Here is a 14331-nt window from a genome sequence, read left to right as displayed (position 1 = left end):
GGCAGATATAGATTCTGCACAATGTGATCATATGCATTTATCTTCACTACTAACCACATCTATTTTTGCAGGATTTAAAATATTTTCCTAAACAATCTCTACCAACACTTTTCAGTTTGTGTGAACAAATGCTGTTAACGTTGTTAATGTAGTAATAAGGCATTATAATAGCAATAAGATCTTATTACTTTCTACTAAAGAAAACAGTAATCTTTCCTGCAAAATGTGCAAATGAGAATTCCTCAGAGAAACAGCTGATAACTCTAAGAGCCAACTGCTTAAAATCAAATTTAGGATTAAACACATTTTTCTAGCAATGTATGATCACCAAGAAAAAAAAAAAAAACATGATTGCTATTAAAGGATGGTTTAGTGTTGATTAAAACCTTTTGTTGAAAATTCTGTAAGCATAGCATCAGAGGATTTAGTGAGCATGAAATTTAGTATGTGGTAAAGAAAATATATGCAATAACTTTCTAGACAAATTCCTACTTAAATTTAAGATTTTTCCCTTTTTTATTACCACTGCCTGCAAGTCTTTTATATATTCACAGATTTTCTCTTCAACTCATGATCTGCTCAAGTGTTATGCTATCAAGAAAGGTATTTTTGCTTTCCCCATGTAAAATGCCCCCTTCTCTTTCTTCCAAATCTCCTATTGGGACATATCACTATTTGCCACTAAAACATGGTATCTATGAAGTCAGGGACACTTAACTGGTTTTTGTTGTTGTTGTTTATTTGTTTTTCTCCTTTATTTGCTATATACCACTAGTTCATATAAGAGTTCCTGGCACACAGTAAATATTCAATAAATATTTTTGAATGAATTAATGGATAAGTTAATGAATGCAAGACAACTCAAATCATCTCCTATTTCTGTTAATGCAAGTCAACAGAGATTTATGAATCAATACAGACAATGTAGGTTGAGAATATTCTTAGTCAAAAACACATCATCTTTGCTCTCAAGAGGCTCACATGTTGGCTGGAAAAGCAAAATATTAAAAAATACATATTTATGGTTCAGTGAGGTATAAAAATGTGTGCTATTGAACATAGCTGACTGGGAGCGGTTCAATTTCTTCATTTGTTGACTGAGAACTGAGGCACCAACTAACCTCAGCAAATTAACTTCTAAAGTCTAAGAGCCTTTTCTAGATTACTCAAAAGATGCATGCTACAAAAAGGCACTAGACTTGGATGTAATTTGATAGTTCTCAGGAGTAAGAAAAGTTTATAATCATCCACACTCTATTATAAGTTAATATTTGGCTGAACCATAAAGTTATTTAGTTTTGATTAATTAGACAGACATTTCAATTATCTTCCATAAATAAAATATCTGGCATACTTTTCAGAAAAGAAACACTTCTTGGACATGAAAGTTTTATCCTTCAATATAAGGTGTTTGTAGGTTTTGTAATATGTAATTTTCTTGTGTTTAAGAAATATGAAAAATACAAATAATAGAGCATCTCTCTTAAATTATCATTATTGCCTTTTTGAAGAAACTTATACCATTAGCTTGTGTTCAGTGTATATTTAGTAAGCATTTAAAACATACTGATTTTTTTTTACTTTGAGTAGACTTGCACAGATTCTAGAAAAATAAGTATTTGTTGTCAATAATTTTGACAGGACTGTGAGAGATATCCTGAGATAAAATAATTTAAAATACAGACATAAAGATGAATGAATGTTTACAGTGTCCTTAATTACCTACTCGAACAATGTATAAAAGGTTGGCATTTGAGATAGACTGTATTTCCAAAATGAAGCAAACCATAAATCAAATAGACATTTCAAGTTTATAAATATGAGAATTTGTTTTATTTAAGTCTATTTTCAATGCTAGTTCAATTAATTATTGCTGCCTGAGTAAATATACGAAATCTCCAGCCAAAATATGAGCCTAAGGCAAGACCTATGCAGAATAGTCATCCAATGGCAGAGAGAAGAGTGTTAAATGTACATTTTAAGAAACCAAGGAATTAGACAACCTGGTTCTGACAAGAATTGCTTTAAAGACCCGTTAGCAAATATCAGCAGAATTGGTTTGTAATTTAGCATTTCTTTCACTTTGAACATGGTCCCTAAAGGTTTTTGCAGATGTCAGGATATCTACAAACACAATTTGTTTCAGGTTGACTATCCATGATTAACATTCTCTTTTACTGTCTATGAGCTGAATAATTCCTTTTACTGCACTACACACCTTAGTTTTCCTATCATGCACTAAAGATTAAAATAAAATGTTTTCTAGGTGTTACTTTCTAAATGAAACACTTTTAAAGACCATTTAAATACACTATGAAAATAGAAGATTGCAAAAATAGCTCTGAGGGATTGTAGAAGTCAGTTAATTAAGGTTTATTGCAAAGATTCCTAATTATGGGAGTCATAGTTTTAAATCTATAATCTTATTTAACCGACTGGAATCAGAATAATCAAGGAATGTTTCTCCTAACTACAGCTAAGTGGCTCTAAGTGATTTGGATTTTTTTTATATTTGTTTAATTATAAACAGAGAACAAACAATTAAGTCAGGGTTATTTAATATGGTTTCCTTAATATTTCTTAAAAATAAGAAAAGATATATACATATTAGTCGACTACATTAAAGAAAAGGCAATTCAATGAATATATTCTCTTTATCTCCATGTTTCACACTGCACACACAAAAAGTAGTGAAAAGATAATACAGTTGTCTCTAATATTTTACTTCATTACTCCTACACGTGTCACCTCATAAACAATATTATTATTTTGCTGATTTTCTTTTTCCCTGTTTATAGCCCTGATAATATAACAGCATCTTCTGCTAAATGGTTGATTCCCTAACTTGTCTTGGCTATTTTACAGACACTCACCACTCATTTCTTCAAATTTTAAGTTATATCTTCAGTCCCTTCCTCAAATCCTGCTGTACCTCTGCAATATATCAACTTTTTAGATAACTTGGGTACATTAGTTATCACTACCTAATCCCTCAGTTGCTTACCCTTTCTTTGCTTGGTTCCTTCTGCTCTGAATCCTTTTCTTTGCCCATCCCAATCTCATTTTGCCTACTCATCTCTCAAAACAAAACTTAATATAAATGTCAGCTCCTCAGGGAAACTTCATTCCCCAGACTTGGAGAAGATGCTCTCAGAGCACCTTGCTCTTCTCTGTAGTGGGACTTACCACATACTAATTATATATTTGTCAAACTATTTTTTTATTATCTGCCTCCCCACCAGAGTGTAAAGTTCATAAGGGCTCATTCATCAATGTCTATATGTCGAATAAATTAAAGGTTTTATGAACAGCATGTATCACTGTTCCATTTTAGTATAAAAACAATGATATGTAACCTACAGTTAATAAGAAAAATCTTTGACTCTGGTCCCCTTAGTCCAACAAAATTGTAATGTATTATCTACCAGACAACTTTGGAAAGTGTTTCAAGTTGCTTTAAGGAGATGTTCCAAAGAGACCCAAGTGGGATGATGGAACATACCTTCTTCAATTTGCAACAGTAAAACTATTATCTTATTATAAAAAAGGCTGGCACACATTATGACGTCTGAAGTCTGGTTCTAGGAAACTCTAGTTACTATTAGCTCCTTTTTATACCCAACACTTGGATATGATATGATAAGAGTAACTTATACATGCACAGACACAGACTGAGTTATTTTATACTGTTCCCCTTGCTTAAAGCATTTTTTTTAAATTTTTTTATTATTATTTTTTCTTTTTTTTTTGTTTTTTTTTTTTTCTTTTAAAAGCATTTTCATTTTTAAAGATGTGATTCTCTACTGTCTGAAGTTCAGGTACAATGAGACAAGGCCTTCTTGGTATGTCTCAAAATTGACCTGGAGACAGTCACTCATACTTACTTGTAGAGCTGGTCATAATATATTTTTTGTTAGTGCAAGATAAATGTATTTTAATATTCAGTAGCTCACTGCCATCCTGCATATGTCTACTTTTGTTATTTTTTTGAAGATTCTATTTGAATTCCAGTTAACGTACAGTGTTATATGAGTTTCAGGTGTACAATACACTAATTCGACGATTCCATACATCACCTGGTGCTCATCACAAAAAGTGCACACCTTAATCTCTTTCACCTATTTAACTCATCCCACAACTATCCTCCCTCTGGTAACTATCAGTTCATTCTCTATAGTTAAGAGTCTGTTTCTTGGTTTCACTCTCTCTCTCTTTTTTTTCTCTTTGCTCATTTGTTTTTTGTTTCTTAATATACACATATGAATCAAATCATATAGTATTCATCTTTCTCTGGCTTATTTTTCTTAGCATTATTCTCTCTAGCTCCATTCATATCATTGCAAATGACACAATTTCATTCATTTCTATGGCTGAATAATATTCCATCATATATATATTCACCACATCTTCTTTATCTATTCATCAACTGATGGATATTTAAACTGCTTCCATAGTTTGGCTATTGTAAATAATGCTGCTATAAACATAGGGGTGCATGTATCTCTTTGAATTAGTGTTTTTGTATAGTCTGAGTAAACAGCCAGTAGTGCCATTGCTGGATCATCGGGTAGACCTATTTTTAGCTTTCTGAGGAACTTCCATACTGTTTTTCACAGTGGTTGCACTAGTTTGCATTCCTACCAACAGTGCAAGAGGGTTCCTTCTTCTCCACATCCCGTCAATACCAATTGCTTCTTGTGTTGTTGATTTTAGCCGTTCTAACAGGTGTGAGGTAATATCACATTGTTGTTTTGATATACATTTCCCTGATGGTAAGTGATAATGAGCATCTTTTCGTGTGTCTGTTGGCCATCAGTATGTCTTCATTGGAGAAAGGGCTATTCATGTCTTCTGCCCATTTTTAATTGGATTATTTATTTTAGGGTATTGACTTTTATAAGTTCTTTATATATTTTGGATACTAGCCCTATCAGCTATATCATTTGTAAATACCTTCTTGCATTCCTTAGGTTGCCTTTAGTTTTGTTGATTGTTTCTTTTACTGTGCAGAAGCTTCTTATTTTGATGCAGTTCCAATAGTTTATTTTTTCTTTTGTTTCCCTTACCTCAGGAAACAAATCTAGAAAAAAGTTGCTATGGCCAAAGTCAAAGAGGTTACTGCCTGTGTTCTCTTCTAGGATTTTTGTGGTTTCAGTTCTTACATTGTATCCATTTTGAGTTTATTTTTTTATATGGTGTAAGAAAGTGGTCCAGTTTCATTCTTTTGAATGTTGTCCAGTTTTCTCAATACCATTTGTTGAAGAGATTGTCTTTTTCCCATTGGATATTCTTTTCTGCTTTGTTGAAGATTAGTTGGCCATATGTTTGTGGGTCCATTTCTGGGTTTTCTATTCTGTTCCATTGATCTATGTGTCTGTTTTCATGCCAGTGCCAAACTGTTTTGATCACTACGGTTTTGTTATGATGCCTCCATCTTTGCTTTTCTTTTTCAAGGTTGGTTTGGCTATTTGGGGTCTTTTGTGGTTGCATATGAATTACAGGATTGGTTGTTCTAGATCTGTGAAAAATGCTGTTAATATTTTGATAGGGATTGCATTAAATGTGTAGACTGCTTTGGGTAGTGTAGATATTTTAACAACATTTGTTCTTCTAATCCATGACCATGGAATATCTTTCCTTTTTTTTTTTTTTTTTTTTTTTTGTTGTTGTTGTTGTTGCCTTTAATTTCTTTCATCTGTGTTTTACAGTTTTCAGAGTACAGGTCTTTCCACTCTTTGGTTAGGTTTATTCCTAGGTATAAAATGATTTTTGGTGCAATTGTAAATGGGATTGATTCCTTGATTTCTCCTTCTGCTGCCTCAGTATTAGTGTATAAATGTAACAGATTTCTGTACATTGCTTTGTATCCTGTGACTTTACTGCATTCATTTATCAATTCTAATAGTTTCTTGATGGAGTCTTTTGGGTTTTCTATATATATATATGTAGTGTCATGTCATGTGCAAATAGTGAAAATCTTAACTTCTTTACTGATTTAGATGCCTTTTATTTCTTTTTTTAATCTTTAGGTCTTTATTTTTTGTACTTTTTTATTGAGGCATAACTGACATACATTTTATTAGTTTCAGCAGTACAACATAATGATTATATAACTGTATATATTATGAAATGATCACCACAATATCTAGGTAACATCATCATCACATATAGTTACAGAATTTCTTTTCTTGTGATGAGAACTTTTAAGACATACTCTCAGCAACTTTCCAATATGCAACACAATATTATTAACTATAGTCACCATGTTGTACATTACATCTCCATGACATTTATTTTATAAATGGAAGTTTTGACTCCCTTTACCTATTCTTCCTACTCTTCACCCTCTGCCTCTGGCAATCATCAATCTATTTTCTGTATCTATGATCTCATGTTTTGTTGTTTTGTTGTTTTTTATATTCCACATTTGAGATCATGTAGTATTTGTCTTTCTCTGACTTACTTCATCTAGCATAATGCCCTCAAGGTCCATCCATATTGTTGCAAAAGGCAAGATTTTATCCCTTTTTATGCCTGAATAATATATATATACATATATATATATATACATATATATATATGTATATATATATATAATCACAATTTCTTTTGTTCTTTTTTAAATGAAGTAATTAATTTTCTTCATGTAAGCTGTTTTCTTTCTTTAACTTAAATTTTTAAATAGTTAACATACAGTGCAATAATGGCTTTAGGAGTAGAATTCAGTGATTTGTTATTTACCTACAACACCCAGTGCTCATCACAACAAGTGACCTCCTAAATACCCCTCACCCATCTAGCCCGTCCCCCACCCACCTCCCTCCATCAACCCTCAGTTTGTTCTCTATCATTAAGAATCTCTTGAGGTTTGTTTCCTTTTATTTCTTTTTATTGTCTGATTTCTCTGTCTAGGACTTCTAGTACTATGTTGAATAAATGTGGTGAGAATTATCTTGTTCCTGCTGGTCATAATATTTTATTAAATATTTTGTGTATTTTAGCTCAGTTTAGGTCCTTTATGTACTTTTCAAATAAAATTTAAATATATTTTTATTTTTCTTATTATTTATATCTAAAATACAGTTAAATTAAATTATCAATAATTATTTCTTAATACTCTTCAACAAAGAAAAATTAATTGAGGAGGACTATTTAATAATATTATCCTTCCAGAATGTATCATCTCAACATATGGATACTATATTTTGTTTTGTGCCTGATTAACCTTCTGTCCTCAAAGCAATATAGTTTTAATGAATTCTATCATTTTAAAAGTGAGAAACAATTATATTCTGTCTTTCTGCTAGGTGGAAGAGTAGACTAAGTAACTCTTCTAACCCTAGAATGAAAGACTGCTGAATATAATATGTATGAAAATATGTAAACACAGTTACATATATATTTTATTTAAAGTGATACACTGTCTTTATCCCTCAACTTAATTATATATACCCTATAGTTAAGAATGATTGTTCTGAGTTGTATTTTTTTGACCCAGCTACAGCCAAAAGGCCTTAGAAGTAATCTGCTAATGCTGAGAGGAACAGAAGACCCTAATCTGTTTTATCCTGAAGATACTTTGACAAGATTTTGTTGATACTATGGGAAAGAAGGAAAAAAAAAGAGGAAATAGGAATTCCATTTTAATAGCCATAAAGCAAATTCTATGGTGTGTAACTATTTGCTAAATGAAGGGGAAAGTTGCATGGTAAATACAAAGATGATGATTGTATGGCACTATTTGGCTTTGCTTTATTTATTAGATGCATTTCTGAAGATTATTGACAATGGGAATTTATGTTTAATACTTTAAATAAAAGTCACATTCATCTACAATGTTCTTAGTAAAATGTTAAAGCTTTCTTTCTGTGCATTTTACAGGTTTAGCAATTTTTTTTAACTTTTTGTTTTACAATAATTATAGTTTCATAAAAATATGTATAGTGAAGTCTCATACACCCTTTACTCAGCCTCCTCAGTATTAACTATTTGCATAACTATGGTACAAATTCAAACGCAGAAAAATGACATTGGTAAAATCCACTGGGCATGTTGTGTGTGTGTAGCTCTATGAACTTATCATATATGTAGCTTAATGTAACTACCACCACAAAAGATATGTAACTGTATTATCATCAACGCTCTCTCCTGCTCTTGATAGCCATATCCCTCTCTCCCAAATCCCAGTTCTGGCTACCACTTATCTATTCCTCATGTCTATAATTATGTTATTTGAAGAATGTTAAATAAGTGAATCACACAGTATGCATCCTTTTGAGATTGGCTTAAAGTTCATCTAAGCTATATGTATCAATAATTTGTTCCTTTTTGTTGCTGAGTAGTATTTCAACACTTTCAATATACTTCTATTTTAAATATCACCATCTGCTGCCTTTAATGTACCCCCATGTCCAAAATTCATATGTTGAAATTCTAACCTCAGTACCTCAGAACGTAACTGTATTTGGAGATAGGGCCTTAAAAGTAGTAATGAAGGTAAAATGAAGACAGGCTTCAGAATGAAATCAACCTTGCTGACACCTTATTCTTGAACTTCTAAACTCTAGAACTATAAGAAAATAAATTTCTGTTGTTTAAGCCACATAGTCTATGGCATTTGTTAAAGCAGAGCTAGCCAACAAATACAATGTGTAAGAATAGTTTTATCTTTCTTTATAAATTGTCTCATATATATATGCTCATATATAACAATACTTTCTGCTATGAGACAATTCTTTGTGTGTCCACATAATTTATGAATGCTTTTCAAAGGGAGTTTTTAAAATCTCTGATGCTTTTACTGTATCATGTACTGCAATAAATCATGTTTATGAGGGAGTTAAAGAAAATACACACTTATAAAAATCATAGGGGTATTCCTGCCTAACTATGTTGCAGTAAAAATCTGTAGTGTTATGATGGGGGCATTTAACTGAAAGCAATTGGATTTTTAAAAAAAGACAATGTAACTACTTTTCACAAATGGTACCTAACAACAGCATTCGGATTCATTTCTGGATATTTTTTTTGCTCTTTTCAGAGTGGATAATAGTTAAACATGTTAGCTGTGATGTTTGTACAACATAGATATGCATTATAATTAATATTAATTCTTACTATTTATTTGATATGGAAAAGAAATGGCACCATAAGTGGAATAACTAGATTTCAATTCACTTAGCAACATTTTTTTTATCTGATGTTTGTTGGTAAGTTAATATGGACTTGCTCATTAAGATGTATTTGTATAGGATTATATCAAAAGCAATGCATAAACATTAGAGAGAAGCCTTATATCTAATTAAACTTACTAATAAGTTACTAAATAACCTTACTAATAAAAAAAATATCTTTCTGGACCTTAGGAAGCAGCAAGAACAACAACCAGAAAATCACTTCTTTGGCATATAGAGTATACAACCACACCTCAGTGAATATAATTCCACCAGGGATATTATGCATCGAAAAGGAATTATGGGTTTGTTTAGAGAGAACAGCAGTGGAACTTACCATCTTGATCCGTGGTCACTGTAATAGCTGTGAATGGCTTGGGAGAAAAACTCAACTCAGAAACTCCATTCATGGCTTCTATTTCAAAGGTGTAATTCACGTGAGACACAAAGTCAAGTACTATCACGGAATTGTTGATGAGGCCAGAATGTCTTGGGATGAAGCGGAGTCCTCCACCACAGTCCTCACACTGGCTGGTATCTAAGCCACATTTCTTACAGATTACACTGTATGTGAGATCTTTTCTCCCTCCTGTGTCACTTGGTGGGCTCCATTCCAAAATAAGGGCTGTTTCATTGATGTTAAAAGCCACATTCCTAGGAGCTGAAGGTGGCCCTAGAGAAAAGCAATTAAAAAACAAATGTACATGTGTAGGACAATGAATGAGAGGGTGCTACCTTGAAAACTTAATCAATAAACATTTGTCTTTTATATTAGTTTGAGCTCTTTCTTCTAATGGGAACCATAAAGAAATATGGTGAAAAACATCTGATTAAGTCTAGTAAGAAAGGAATCTTAGGGGTGAAGATGGTCTATATCTTAATTTTTTGATATATGAATATGAGTATTTAATATCAAAGCCAAAGATCTCCAAAATATATAGTAATTATACTTTGAAAATTTGTTTACTGAAATATATAATAAGCAAACATTATTTAAATTATGTGATGATTTTAATTACGTCTTAATAATTATATCACCATTTTCAAAGTTTGAAAAATAATAACATACATATACAAAACATACTGTCTTCAGTCTTTCAGTCTTCATACTATATTCGGTATATAGATAAAACTCCCACTTATCACCTTTGACAATCCCTAAGGATCTATTTCTTGTAGGCTGAGAAAAAAGTTATAGGTTTTAGGTAGACAGAGAGTTTGGAAGAAGAGGAAGAGAAAGGGAAGTTGGAAGCAGCAGAAAGGCTTTTACTAAGGCCTTGCCAATTTCATGGAATAAAAGTATTATATGGATGGGATAAAGGAGGGTATACATAAGATATGGTGATTAGACTTTTACTTAGATTAACTGTACTAAACACAAATAAGTGTGTTTTAAAAGCTAACAGGAGATCCGCAGAATCTTCTTTATCATCAAAACTCTGCATAAACCAAGTCAGTCCTAACAAGTGCATGAGCATCTTTCCTCAGTCTCTTTTCTATTTTTCCATATGGATCTCACTGCATAGAGTACTTCATATCCTTTAACTACTCCAGTCTTTTCTTAAAATTGTGTCAATAAACTTTTACACTTATGTGAGTACTTCAAACCTCAGTTTGGTATTATTCATTGTACAAACATTAACCAATGGTCTGTTCAGTGTCAGGCACCACACTATATGTGAAATAATACAGAATCCTTTATCTAAGAGACTATGCTTTTTATAAATACTTTAAAAATAATTCATTGAATAAGTAACTAATGAAATACATCCCTGCCATTCTTTAGAAAAAAATTAGCTTAAAGGAAATCTAAAACAATTCCTCAAATTTATGCTATCTAGAAAATTTGCTTAGATGATGGGAGGGAATTATCTACAACTTTCTTTCCACAGGAAGAGATTAAAGTTTTGGGATAGGCTCCTTTTGGATTTCAAGATACAGTCATTAATCATGAAATAAATATTTTTAAGTGACTACTATGTGTCCCAGACACTCTGCTAGATCTTGGACTTACAGTGTGAATGTAATAGACATAATTCCGATTTTGTTATTTACATTTTAGTTGAATGGCAGATAAACACACACATAAACAATAATAAAATTCAAATTATAATAAGTGCAATTGCAAAATCAAAAGGAAAGGAGCTGAAATACACATTATCACGAGAACTAATCTGGAGAAACATTCTGAGAAAGCCTCATGGACTTAGTGAGGAAGATGTCAGAGGAGTGAGAATACTAAGGGTAGAAGGTTCTTTAGTCAAGAAAGATCTTAAAATAGTCATGGAACTGGCAGATAATCACTGTGGCTAGAATGCAAAAGGAGAAAAGCAAGAAGTGAGGGTTTTTTTTTTTAAGTTTACTTTTGGTTTTGCTTTTTGTTTGTTTTTTCTTTTTTGTATGTATGTTTTTAAGAGGGAGAGAGAACCAGTGGGGGAGGGGCAGAGGGAGAAGGGATAGAGGATCCAAAGCAGGCTCTGTGCTGACAGCAGACAGCCTGACGTGGGGCTTGAACTCATGAACCGTAAGATCATGATCTGAGCCAAAATCAGATGCTTAACTGACTGAGACACCCAGGAGACCCAAGAAGTGAGTTTAAAGGAAGAAGAAAGGGTTGGATAACACAAAACTTCTAGGGTCATTAGAATGAGTCTGGACATTTTTCTGTGTACAACAGAAACAGACTTACAGATTTAACATATGGAGGTAATGTGTTTTAAAAAAAAAACATTCTGGTTGCAGTGTAGGGAATAGTCTTAATAAGCATAGGGAACTTATTAGTAAGATCTGTCATACAGTGTTACAGTAGCATAACATTACTCATAAATGTGCATGACTATGTATTGGGTTTGAGATATTAAGAATTGTTATTTTATATTTTCCTTTTTCTTTTTGTTGGATCCTGATAAAAGCAACCTGATGGGTAGGGGCCTCAGCCATCTGTTTGTATATCACCTAAAGTCTGACCTAGAAATGGGGTGGTTAGGTTTTCTAAAAGGTTTCTGCATACTTTGCTTTATGCCATTTTTGTTCCAGAAAGTTGCAGAAACGTCTGCCTTCAGAGAGTAAAATATGGAAGGCATTATAAACTACAGCAAAGGGACGCATGTTGCTTTTTGCCTCCAACCTAGACGTAGGCCTGGGAGATAAAGATTCATTATCATTATCATAAAAAGGTCTTCCTACAGAATGACATATTCATATTGTTGCTCTTTTCTCTTATTTATAATGGAAAACATGAATTATTATTCACTTATATTTTCATGAATAGGAAGAATGTTATCAATTATGTTATGGGTGTCTGCAAGTATATAACTGTCCGCCTGGAGATACTTTCAAAAAAAGGCAGACACCCTTCTTACTCAAGGGCCCTCATACCAATTTGCATGACGATTAAATAGCTTTTTAATTGCTGTTAAATTATGCCAGCTAAACTGTGATTTCATGCAAATATTAAGCTGTAATGACATGCAGTGAATCATTTACTAAGATTTAAAACTTGGAACAAAGAGAGACAATTAATTCTAATCCTCAGATTCAAGCAAATTATCTGTCACTGGGCTTTTATGAATGTGGCCTGATTGCTTTGTTATCATTTATAAATTATACAAAGATTATGTGACATTGGAAAAAAAAAAACCTGGTGCAATAACCCTTTTGGAGACATCTGTATAGAAAACTCTCAGGGATTTCCTTATGTTGATTTTTTTTCTTTAAAGGAAACAAGTAATTCACATAGAAGAGACTTCACCCTCCAGATTGACTTCATAAGAGAAGGACAATTATTCTGATTTGCAACTAGCTGTTTTTCAAGTCCATCGTATATTAAACCTTACAATAAAACTACAATTTTACTTCTACTAGTGTATCTAGCAGGTATACTTTTAATCTTTTGCTTCAGTTTGCGTTCCCCTGTGACATGTTTAAAGAATAAAGGAATGTTATTTTAATAGCAACTTATGAAACAGCCTGGTGGCAGTACAGTCTATTCCCAGAAAAGCATCTGAGTCTACAGCCCCCATATTCCTCTCAGTAGCAAAGGCCAGGTGGGCTATGATTTTTGTTTTATTTCATTTTATGTAAAAAAAAATAAAAATAGAACTGTATTTCCCAAAATATATCCTTTCAATATTTCTAGCCCCATGAGATGTCACACAAAAAATGAGCTTAGTTCTCAAATTAAGAATCCTCTGGTAGACTGATACTGAAATGAAAAATAATACAATTTGCTTTGCTTTGTTGAATCCAACATTTCTAAACATTTATTCATAGAACCTTATTTTCCAAGAAGCATCTACAGGAATACTAGCATTCTGCAGAACACTCTTAAAGGCTGACACTGAACGACAGCAAACTTAAGGATCGTATTTAAGTTACTACATCAATTGCTATAGATTTAGACACCATGATTATAATTGTAGAAATACAGTAACTCACAGATAAACATGGATCTTTTTCAAATTGACTCAAGACTAATTATTCATCTACGATATAGCTAGTTGTGTTCGCAGATGCATTTTCTAACCTTAAGAACAATGAAAATTTGATCCAAATAACTGAGAGTATCAAGTTATGGAAGGCTATTTTACTAAACTATATTTTATGAGTTAAGTTACTCCTTGGCAATAATTTAAATGTGTTTGTTAATTTTATGACTATCATGAATATAGTAGTATATGTCTCCAGAAGCAAGGGAAACAAAAGCAAAGGGGACTATTGGGACTCCATCAAGATAAAAAGCTCCTACACAGTGAAGGAAACAATCAACAAAACTAAGAAGCAACCTATGGAATGGGGGAAGATATTTCCAAATGACATATATGATAAAGGGTTACTATCCAAAATCTATAAAGAATTCATCAAACTCAACACCCAAAAAACAAATAATCCAGTGAAGAAATGGGAAGAAGACATGAATAGACACTTTTCCAAAGAAGACGTTCAATGGCTAACAGATACATGAGAAGATGCTCAATATCACTCATCATCAGGGAAATACGAATCAAAACTACAATGAAATGTCACCTCACACCTGTTAGAATGGCTAAAATTAACACAGGAAGTAAGTGTTGGCAAGGATGTGGAAAAAGGGAACCAACCCTCTTACATTATATTGGTGGGAATGCAAACTGGTGCAGCCACTCTATAATTTAATATG

General features: G+C 32.4%; 1 protein-coding gene across 2 annotated transcripts in view; it reads right to left on the bottom strand.

Moving 5' to 3' along the window:
- The window catches only part of EPHA6 (EPH receptor A6), an 861509-nt gene that overhangs the window by 466053 nt on the left and 381125 nt on the right, over positions 1–14331 (bottom strand). For both annotated transcript variants that reach the window (XM_042903083.1, XM_042903084.1), the window contains exon 5: positions 9511–9846. In XM_042903083.1, coding sequence (XP_042759017.1) covers positions 9511–9846 — 336 coding nt within the window. The remainder of the gene's footprint in view (positions 1–9510; positions 9847–14331) is intronic.

This window comes from Panthera leo, chromosome C2, assembly GCF_018350215.1.
Source record: "Panthera leo isolate Ple1 chromosome C2, P.leo_Ple1_pat1.1, whole genome shotgun sequence".
NCBI classification, from domain to species: Eukaryota; Metazoa; Chordata; class Mammalia; order Carnivora; family Felidae; genus Panthera; species Panthera leo.
Note: the sequence above shows the minus strand (reverse complement) of the source record. Positions and strands in the feature narration are given on the sequence as shown.